General features: G+C 42.4%; 1 protein-coding gene across 1 annotated transcript; it reads left to right on the top strand.

The window, feature by feature from the left end:
* The first annotated feature begins 3,682 nt into the window (after window positions 1–3,682).
* Window positions 3,683–5,581, top strand: LOC121453003 (sentrin-specific protease 2-like). The gene is made up of 2 exons (XM_041659513.1): window positions 3,683–4,428; window positions 4,816–5,581. Exons 1-2 carry the CDS (start codon window positions 3,683–3,685, stop codon window positions 5,579–5,581), a joined length of 1,512 nt encoding a protein of 503 aa, XP_041515447.1.
* Window positions 5,582–11,454: the final 5,873 nt, after the last annotated feature.

Raw genomic sequence — 11,454 nt, 5'->3', positions numbered from 1 at the left:
AGAGACCACACCCAAGTGAGCTGGTATCTTAAATGCTACTGGCTGAAGGAACGGGATGTGCTCCCACAGCAACAGACTATCTGTTTGGGAAGTTGCTTGGACAGCCCTAGCCAACAACTCAAAAGAGAACTTCTGTCTGGTGTTTGGAGGTGTGTGGATTAATATCTTCGATTTAGTTTCATGGTCCTCCTGACTGTTCTTATGCCAATACCAGGCTGTTTTTCAGTACTGTAGCTCTGTAGTAGAGTTTGAAGTCAGGGATTTGATGCCTCCAGAAGTTCTTTTATTGTACAGGATTGTTTTGGCTATCCTGGGTTTTATGTGTCTCCATATAAAGTTGAGTACCATTCTTTTAAGGTCTGTGAAGAATTTTGCTGGGATTTTGATGGGCATTGCATTGAATCTGTAGATTCCTTTTGGCAAGATTGCCATTTTACTATGTTAATTCTACCTACCCAAGAGCATGGGAGGTCTTTCCACTTTCTGGTGTCTTCTTCAAAGATTTAAAGTTGTTGTCATACAAGTCTTCCACTTGTTTGGTTAGAGTTACTCCGACATCTTTTATGCTATTTGTGGCTATTGTGAAGGGTGATGCTTCTCTGATTTCTTTCTCAGCCCATTTATCATCTGTGTACAGGAGGGCTACTGATTTTTATAATTAATCTTGTATCCTTCTACATTACTGAACGTGTTTATGAGTTGTAGAAGTTCCTTGGTAGAATTTTTGGGGTCACTTATGTAAACTATCCTATCATCTGCAAATTGTGAGAGTTTCATTTCTTCTTTTCTGATTTGTATCTCCTTGATCTCCTTTTGGTGTTTTATTGCTCTAGTTAGGATCTCAAGAACTATATTGAATAGATTTGGAGAGAGTGGACAACCTTGTCTTGTTCCTGATTTCAGTGGGATCGCTGTGAAACTCATTTAGTTTGATGTTGGCTGTTGCCTCACTGTATGTATGTATACAAGTTACAATAGAAAATTGTTTAGGTATAAAACTGTGGACTCACCAGGATGAGATAGATAATACAGTACTTTCTCCAAATTTGGCAAATAGAAACGGACTGAACATTATGAATGTAATCATTACCTGATAATTGTTTTTGTATTTAGTTTTACCACATTAGAGTTAAAACTTTTCCTTTTTGTTTAGATAATGGGAGGGAGAAATGTTGTTGGGTATTTGTACAGTGTGTGAAATGCATTGCTGTGATTGGTGTAATAAAGGTCTGAATGACCAATGTCTAGGCAGGAGAGGACAGGCAGGATTCCAGGCACAGAGAGTGAGGAAGTGAGAGGGATGGATCTGGGCACTCGGGAGATGCCAATGGTAAGCAGAGCAGGTCAGACATGGGGGATGGAGGAAAGATAATCAAGCCATGCGATAGGATGTAGATTAATAGAAACAGATTCATTAAGTTATAAGAGCTAGTGAGAAAAAAAGACTAAGCTAAGGCCAGGCTTTCATAATTAGTCTGTGCTATTATTGGAGGATTGATGTTTCCAGTGACAAAGCTTGCTATACCCAATTGCACCAGAAATTGGTTCATATTGGGCCAGCTGACAGGGCACATTCAAAATAGGAGCAACTTCCTCGTAGCTTACACAAGCTAAAATCACATGTTTGTACAAGCCTAGCACAGCGAATTTATCCTCCATACATAATGTTCACCTTCACCAGTCTTCTGGTTATTCAGGGATGTAAAGATCAATGTGGGGATTTGAACTTTTTTCCTCTGTGTGTGAGCAAATCTCTCTAAGGTGTAATTAGAAAAAAGAGAAACTTGATGAGAATAAAGTGACACCTGGGGTAGTATCATAAGAAATTCAAACCTTTCACAGAAATAAGCACTTTTTCCTTCCTGTAAAACACCGGTGTAAATATACTTTCAGTTTGTTAAGTGGTCACATTTCAGTGTGAGCAACAAACAATGCGTGTCTTGACTCCTTTGCTCACACATTTGTAAAACAATCTCTGTGCTTTTGAAAGTAGGTGAAAGAGTGGCTCAAGAAGCCAGGGACAATCTGTAAAGTGCTTGTTGTACAACCATGGTGACTGGCACTCAGATACTTGCATCCATCAAACCCACACCTCTCTAACTCCAGCTCCAGTGTAATTCCTCCTAGAGTAACTCCTAGGGACGAGTTCAGGGCTTCTGTTATTGCTAGGACTGTCACCACAGCAGTGAGTATCTTTTTTCTCAATGAATCCTATGGACAATGCTGAAATTTTATTTACTCTCTCATGGTAACATACTGGTCCCTGGTGAGTTGGTACCTGTTGTGCAACAGTTTCCTCCAGGACTGAAACATTCCACTCTGAAGGGAAGCTCCTCAAGCTGGAAGGCAAACAACTCAAGAGAACCCCAAAAGCCCCTGAAACTGACCAGATTCACTAGGCCCCTTCCTGTCTTAGTAAGCAATAGAAGCTGAGAGTCTCTCTCAGATGGAAGGGAGCTGAGCAGCAAGGAAGACTCTCAGAAGAGCCAACCTCAGACCAGCTGCCTGGAAGAAGAAGCAGACACCAGACGGCTGCTTGGAAGAGATTTAGAGCCACTGCCTCACTTGGAAAAGACACTCTGCAGCCTGTGGAGCTGTCTGCAAGGTGTGCAGTGTTTCCAGTGTCCCGGCTTTTGTGAGCTGTCACCCATGCTGAGGGTGGGCTGTGATGATGCACCTGTCTTTGAGTCATTTCTGCTCCTGTAAGCAACCCCTCTCCCATAGTCCTGTAAGTAACCCCAATAAACTCATTGGCTCACTGAGTTGGACTTTGATGGTCTCTGTACTTTGGTCCATCCTGGGTTCCCTATCTGAAAAGAGTAGACATGTGCTTCATTATCCTATGAAAAGTTTTGTCACACAACACTACCTACTGGGTTTTATAAATGCAAAATTCTGCTTATTCTTTGTAATTAGTAAGCTTATTTTGAGGGGCCATTTTGAAGGGCAATTATATTTTGTTTTCTATTATTGACCCTGATGGACAATTTTCTAAAAGATAAATGTACTAATCAGGATGAACTCAGTTATGCTGAGAGGATCTGGGTATCCTTGTGCTTTGCTGAGGGAAACTGAGATGTATGTGATTAGTTCACAACCCTGCAATCCTGTCTTCCAACTCCTGAACCCAGCTGGGGGTGAGCAGGGCCACCCTCTGCCCCAAAGAATGTTGAGTTACATTCTTACTGGTCACATCACAACCAGCTGCAGAACCTTGAATGCTGTGGCTAGGGCAACCTCCCGACTCAGGTATCACTTGTGAGGCTTGCCTCCCACGTGTTAGCTGCGCGGTTAAGGCCTGGTGCCTTACAGTGACTAGGACAGTTTGTCCGACTTTGATGTTCTGGGACTTTAGCCACTTACTGTGCCCTAGAGGGACATTTCTAAGAAAATAGTCGTAGACTCCACGGGGTTTTCCGCGGTGGACCCTGGTGAACTGCGAACACTTGATTATTCACCAATCGGTTCCCGACGCTGCCCACTCAATTGGCTTCATACTTTGACTAACCCCTATGCCCCATTCAACTCTCTTCATCAAGAAAAGCTATTCTGAGCTCTCCATCCTGTGACCAGATAAGTTTCTGATCTTGAACCAACTTGTGGATTTTACATTTCCTGGAGTGAGTGGTTCTCTGGACATCGGGGTCCGGCACCCAACACAGGCAATCCAGGCAGAGATTCTATGTGGCAACCAGGACCGTGTGGGATGGAGACGAAGCCTGAAGCTTCCAGACAGTGTAGAAAAAGGAAACAGCAGGATGAAGGAGGCACGGAGACAGAGTCTGAAGCCTTGAGACATGGTGGAAAACTGAAACACCAGGACGAGGGTAGAACAGATTGGGAGTTTGAAGAGCCCAGCAAGGCTCGGAAGAGGATGATGGCTCAGGAACAGCGAGATCTATGGCTTCAAAGCCAACAGCCAATCAAAGAGCAGCCACGGAAACCCCGGGAAGAGAGTCCAAAAAAGCTAACGCCCCTAGAGTGGGCCAAAGGTCCATGGGAGCAGGGTGTAACTGAGAGAAAGTCTGCTGATGGTGGTAAAGGTCGTAAGCGACCCTATTGTATCATGGAAGAATTTGCCCAAGACCATCAAAGGGAAAAGTACCGAAAGTTACAGCAGTGCCTTCAACACAATAGTGATATGAACTCTGACCCACACAGGGCTCACACAACCCTCATGAATACTTTGAACATCAAAGGTTGTGGGGAAGAGCAGAGTCATGGATCCAGTCCAACTCAGTGTGATCCTAAACAATCTGTTGCCACAAGAGAATGTCTGTCACCAGACAAAAGAGCAAAGATGTCTACCGAGGAATCTTCTGATTCACAGAAGAAAGAGGGAGCAACCCTTGAAGAAAGAAGGCGACACCACTTGGAGTCTGACTTGCAAGGAACACAGGTTCAAATCCTGCATAGTGGCAACAGCAGGTTACTCCCCAATAAGCGACCGTATTGTGTCATGGAAGAATTTGCACAAGACCATCAAAGGGAAAAGTACCGAAAATTACAGCAGTGTCTTCAACACAATAGTGACATGAACTCTGACCCACACAGGGCTCACACAACCCTCGTGAATACTTTGAACATCAAAGGTTGTGGGGAAGAGCAGAGTCATGGATCCAGTCCAACTCAGTGTGATCCTAAACAATCTGTTGCCACAAGAGAATGTCTGTCACCAGACACAAGAGTAAAGATGTCTACCAAGGAATCTTCTGATTCACAGAAGAAAGAGGGAGCAACCCTTGAAGAAAGAAGGAGACACCACTTGGAGTCTGACTTGCAAGGAACACAGGTTCAAATCCTGCATAGTGGCAGCAACAGGTTACTCCCCAACAAGATGCCCATATTTACTACAGAGAAAAAGCCTGTTGCAGGCCAAGGAAAGGGCAAAGGAACAGACGAAGTCCTTGATGTTACCGAGGACATGGAAAAAGAAATCAAGAAGGCACTAGGTCCAGGGCCCAAAGACGAAATTTTAAGTGATGCATTCAAATTGAAAATTACTAGAGAAGATATCCAGACACTAGAAACTGGTGAGTGGCTTAACGATGTGGTAATTAATTTTTACATGAATCTTCTGGTTCAGCGAAATGACAGTGAAGGCTACCCTGCTCTTCATGTGTTTAGCACTTTTTTCTACCCTAAGCTAAAATATGGCGGCTACAGTGCTGTTAAAAGATGGACTAAAGGAATAAATCTATTTGAAAAGGAAATCATTTTAGTGCCTATTCACCAGCAGGTACATTGGAGTCTAATAGAAATCGACCTAAGGAAACACAGTATTATATATTATGACTCAATGGGACACACAGGGCAGAGTATCTGTGAAACAATCTTCCAGTATTTACAAAATGAGAGCAAGACTCGAAGGAACATGGAACTAAACCCTTTGGAGTGGAAGCAATACAGCATGACATCAGCGGAGATTCCTCAACAGCTGAACGGGAGCGACTGTGGCGTGTTTACCTGTAAATATGCAGATTACATTTCTAGAGACCAACCTGTCACCTTTTCTCAGCATCACATGCCCCTCTTTAGGAAGAGGATGGTATGGGAGATCCTGCACCGTCACTTACTGTAACAACATCCTCCCGGTTGCTGTGGAACCCTGCACTTTTCCATCGATGCTTCTCTATACCTCATTCAAGATGGGTTGAAAATATTGAAAACAGATACTGAGCTGTCCAACACGATAAAGCCCACTCTCTTCAATGTAGTCCTAACTTGGGGAGTCCTGCCCAGTGCCACCTGTAGGATGCATGTAACCACTGCAAGCTTAGGAACTGCTGTTCAACCCTCATAAGAACACATGGATTTAGTTTATAATTTTTTGTCTTCTTGCCTCCCCCCATGATTGTTTTCATAAACTCATCTGCAAACCTTGGAAGTTGTCATTTTCCAATATCCTGTAACTCTGAACTCTATTCCTTGTGTGAACTGTTTATCCCTGAAAGGAATGCCCATTACAGTGTTATTCCCACTGAAGACCAGGAGGGACATCAACAAGAGGAGGCAGGCAGTGTTGACGAGTCTCTCTAAAGCTGGAGTTGGATCTGTTAAATTGAAGCTGGGGGTGTATTTCTATGCATTTTTTAAGTTTGAAATAGTACAAAAAATGAAAATGAATTGTACAGACTGAATCTTTTCTGACTCATCAAACTCTATTGGACTTGCCTAGGTTGTAGACATATGTAACCATAGGATGTGGGCAAGCTGCTGTCTGCCTGTAAAGTACTAATGTAGACCTGTGTAGCCATAGGATGTGGCCAAGTTGTTGTCTGCCTGTCCAGGACTCATGTAGACCTGTGTGGACATAAGATTTGGCTATGTTGAATTATTTAAAAAGCTTTATTCTATTTAAAGTATGGTTTTCATTTTATTTGTTTGATTAATATTACTATTTCCCATTCCCACTATGGAAGTGGAGATTTCATTTTTAGCATTGATATTTCCAATTATACAATAATCCATTTTATGTGTGGTAAACTTGTATTTAACTTTTCTGTTGTGTTTATGCAATTTTTATGTAATAAAATTTAAAGTTGTTAAAAATAAAATAAAAAGTATACTATAAATTGCCATTCTGAATGTTTTTCTTTCATCCTGAAGAATTTCCCTCAAATTAAAACTCATAAGTATGGGTATATATGTCAGCAGATTTTAAGAGTTCTGTCTACTTCACAGAATATATAAGGTAGAACCTTGTTGGAAAATATATGTCACTTGTGGGTGAGGGTTTTGAGTGTGTGTTGTCTCCCCACTTTCCAGTATCTCTCTCTGATCCCAGGGTATGAATGAGAATGTGGTCAGCTGGTTTCTTGCTCCTGCTTTCAACCTTCCCTTGTCTGTTGCCATGACTTCCCTGTCATGATGGGAGCTGTCTTTCTAGAACCATAAACCAAAAAAGGCTTTCTTTAAGTTGTTTTTATAATGCTATTCTAGCACAGCAAGAACAAGTAACTGGATATACCCATCTCCTTACCCTTCTAGTAAGTGTTCATTTGCCCTGTCTTCTTCAAGCAGTCTGCTAGCCTTGTCCTTCCATATCACAGAACTGCACTGTAGCCATTGCAGTCGTAATACCACTTGACCCTACAACCTAGTTTATATAGCTATGGACATTTGGCATAAGGTATGGATGGTTATATGACTTATGAATTATTGATAGATCTTTTCCTATCCAAATGATTCAATCATAATCCTTTCCTAAGTCAGAACTTAGCATAGAAGTATAGTCATTATTTTAGAAACTTGACGGAATACTGAAAATGAGAAGATTAAATGCTGTGACTTTCATTTTCACCAGGGCTTAGTATCTGGTACCAGACTGTGGTGGGTGACTGAGAATGCCCCATAGTCTCATGCATTCGAATACTTGCTTCCCAGTTGGTAGAATTATTTGGGAAGAATTAGGAGGTGTGGCCTTGTTGGAGGAGATGGGCCACTGAGGATGCTCACTTAGCACTCTCTCCTCCCTCCCCCTCTTTCTCTTTCTCTACCCCCTTTTCTCCCCACTCTCCTGACTTGTTCATCATATATAAGCTCCCAGCCACTGATCCACTGCCATACCTACTGACATGCTTCATGCCATGATCGTCATGGACTCTAACCCTCTGGACCTATGAGCCACAAATTAAATATTTTCTTTTATAAGTTGTCTTGGCCATGCTGCTTGTCACAGAAATAGAAAGGCAACAAGGACAGACGTTGGTACTGGGAGTGGAGCTACAACTGGAACAGGCCTGACCATGCTGCTTGGGGGAGAAATGCGAAAGGCTTTGGGACTTTGGACAAGAGGAAAGCAGTTGAATACTGCAAGTGGGGCTTCATGGGCCATTCTAATAGGAGCCAGGGTTGCAAATGGGGACAGTATTAGTAACTGAGCAATATACCATTCTTGTGATATTTTGATAAAGAATGTGACTGCTTCTTGCTCTTGTTCTAAGAGTCTGTGTCAGGATAAACTGAAAAGTTTTGCACTAATTTCCTTAGCAAAGGCTTATCAGGAGCCTAATATTGAGCCTGTCATTTGGTTTTAGTAATGACTTCCATGCAGTTCTGTAATGCAAAGGAGCAAGTGGGGGAAGAGGAATTACAGAACATACAGTGTAAGGAGAAAAGGAGCAGCAGGATGTTAGGGTCTGTGAGGAGTCCCATCATAGACCCCCAGACATGAATGCAATAAGCAAGAACACGTTATTAAAATTCCAACATGTTGGGGTGGCACATGGTGATGACCCGAGAGGCTCGCAGGCCCCCCTTTTAAACTGAGTTAAGGAAATTCCAGAGAGGAAAGATTAGTCTGGGGGCTGATTGGTGGGTTTAAACAAAAAGATTATGGGATATTATAGGACTTGTTGGTGGCTCAGTGTTTAGGGGCTGTTAGAAAGCTGTCATGACACTGATATGGCTCCCTGGCCCTCTCTCAATGTATTAATGTTGGGGTCAAGACTGATGCCGAGAGAGGTCAGGAGGGCTTGATTCAGAATGGAGTAGAGAGTGGTGTCCTCAGGGCACGACCCTACTCAGCTAAGCTTCCAACTGTACAAAAGAAAATGCCTTAGAAATTAAAGGTAAGTTCATACAACAAAGGAAAGCAACAAATCAGTCTTACACAAATGAAATTCAAGGAGAGGTTCAGGTTCTCCCCAAGGAAGCAGACATCAGTCACAGGCTTCATTCAGGCTTTATAGCCATGAAGGATATAAGAGTAACAGCGTTGTAGAATATTCCTCTGAAGTCAAGGAAAGCCACCAAGACCAGGCCTGTAGCAGGGAAATCCTTGCATGGAGGATGGGAAAGGCCATTTCATGAAGCTCTAAAAGGGAGCCTGAATTGTGTTGGAGTCCCCACAGTGTTGGAGATGCCAGAGCTGTGGGATATCTCCTAAGGACAGCTTCAGACAGGGGTAGAAGCAGCCTGAGAGAGAACAGTGTGTTACAGTCAGCAAAGCTGGAAGCATGGAGTCTTCTAAGTCCTTTTGACATCACACACAGAAGTGCAGGATTTGGGATTCCCCCTACTGGGTATCAGTGTTGATTTGGTCCAGTATTTCCTCACTGTGCCCTATTCCCCCTTTTGGTATTGTAGTGTATTTTCTGTGCCATTGTATGTTGGAAGAATGCAGTTTGATTTTTGCTTTTACAGGGGTTTCTAGTTAAGAGATTACTGTGAGTCTAAGAAGAGACTTTGGACTTTTAAACAGTCTTGAGACTGAAATGCAATGTGGACTTTTGAAGTTGTACTAAGCACCTTTGTATTATGATATGGCCATCCACCTATAGAGGTCAGCGAGTAGAATGTGATAGTTTGAGTGAGGATGGTCTCCATGTGCTCATATCTTTGACTGTTAGGTCTCCAGTTGGTGGAACTGTTTGGGAAAGATTAGGAGGTGTGACCTAGTTGGAGGAAGTATGTCACTGGGGGCAGGCTTTGAGGTTTCAAAAATCCATGTCATTCCCGGTTAACTCTGTCTATGCCTCATGCTTGTGGATCAAATGTAATCTCTCAGCTTCCTTCCTGCCCACTGCATGCTCCCTGCCATGATGATCATGGACTCCACTCCTCTGGAACTATGAGTCCCAAATTAATGCTTTTTTTTTTATGTTTGCTTGCTCATGTTTTTATCACAGCAATGTGAAAGTAACAAAGATACAGTCCATATCTTCCCTCCCATCCAAACACATCATTTGCCCCAAAACAAAATAAGCAATTCCATTCAATAAAAAGACAAAAAGAAAAGGACAAGACAGAACAAACCCTGGTAACCGATGGTAGGCAAATGCTCTGATACTGGGAGCTATTCCTAGCTTTAGAGACACTTAGACCATGGTACAGAGGAGCCTAACATAGACAGCTTGTTTATTAATCAAGATAGCTAGAGAAACAGAGCTAATAAGACGAATATCTCTATGTATTTTATACCTATAAATCTATATATATCTATATAGAATTTATTAACATGCCTTACAGACTGTGATCCTGCCAGTCCAACAATGACTTTCTCCAAATGAAGGGTCCAAGACTCCAGTTCAGTCCACAAGGCTGAATGTCTCAGCTGGTCTTCAGCATAGGCTGGAATCCTGAAGAAGTGGGTTCTAAAGTCAGTCAAGGAATGGACTTGCTAGCCACAATGAGGATAAGGAGGTGAAAAGCAAAGAGCGTCTTTCCCCATGTCCTTTACACAGGATTCACCAAAAGGTATAGCCCAGATGAAAGGTGAACCTTTCCACCTCTAAATATTCAGATTACAGGTGATTTTTTCATATGTCAAGTGACGTAAGTAAGAAAAATCCCTCACAGGTGAACCCAGACACTTGAGTCTCAATGTAGTCAAGTAAGCACCAAGAATAGCCATCACAGCGTGGCACTTTGCTGAGATGAGAGATTTGCCAACTGGAATTTGTGAGGCAGAAGACCAAAATGAAGATAGATAGTCAGGTAAGTGCAGAAATTTGTATAGGTGCCCTTTTGAGTGTGTGACTCAGGACTAGACTGTGCTTGTCTAGGAAGAGAATGCACAAGCCCAGAAAAGAGCCATGGCCAGGGAAAGAACAACTCCAGGGAGGCTGTGAGTCGACTAGAGATCAAAGTTTCATAGGTTTGGGGGAGTTGCATTCTGTCTGCATACGGTAGGAAGATCTCATGAACACTCAGGTAGTTGCTAGAGAACTTTGAAAGTCCATGCCCTTAGTTTTAGTCCTAAGTAAAAAGGGCTAAGTCCACCGCTGTAGAATCCTACAACCCATTAACATAGCTTCAAAGTTTCAGATGGATCAAGTTAATCTTCAAGTAAATTGCTTGCAGGGCAAATGCAGTTCTCTTTAAAGGATCATATAAAAACCACTCCACAGTATAATTTACCATGCCCAACAAATGCCCAAAAAAACATGCCCCAAAAAATCAAGCGTAAAGTGTGACCAATAGCAGATGAAAACTCCACTAACAGAGGCAATCTTAGAAATAACAGATGAGATAATAGAATTAACAGATAAGGACCTTTATAGCAGGTATCACAAATGCTATAGAAGGATCAAGGATGGGCTAGTACTATTCTTTGGAATTGAAGTATCCCCCCCCCCCAAAAAAGACCTATGTTTTGAAAGCTTGGTCTCCAAATGGCCCTGGTAAGAGGTGATTTGGTCAGTGACAACTAGTTTTATCAATGGTCAGTTCATGAGTAGGTCTTGAAAGGTGTATCTAATTCTGTCCCCACTTCCTGGCTGGTCTCTTTGATATCGTTCTACTGATGATGTTTTTTTCACCTTAGATCCAAATTAATAGAGCCAGAAGACTATGGATTAAACCAGCTGAAACTAAGAAAGAGTCAGTCTTGTAAATGGAGGCTGTTTTTTCGTTTCCTGGCCACCCAGACACAAATAACCACACAAAACTATATTAATTACAACACTGTTTGGCCAATGGCTCAGGTGTATTCCTAACTAGTGCTTATAT

This window comes from Microtus oregoni, unplaced genomic scaffold, assembly GCF_018167655.1.
Source record: "Microtus oregoni isolate MIOR12 unplaced genomic scaffold, Mior012 000010F_ref0000083, whole genome shotgun sequence".
NCBI lineage: Eukaryota > Metazoa > Chordata > Mammalia > Rodentia > Cricetidae > Microtus > Microtus oregoni.
The sequence above is the reverse complement of the archived record's forward strand: the minus strand, read 5'-3'. Positions and strand labels throughout refer to the sequence as shown.

Coding starts and splice junctions, on each gene's coding strand:
- LOC121453003 (XM_041659513.1), top strand. CDS start 3,683: ATGTGGCAACCAGGACCGTGTGGGATGGAGACGAAGCCTGAAGCTTCC. Junction 4,429..4,815: donor CTGCATAGTGGCAACAGCAG/GTTACTCCCCAA, acceptor GCATAGTGGCAG/CAACAGGTTACTCCCCAACA.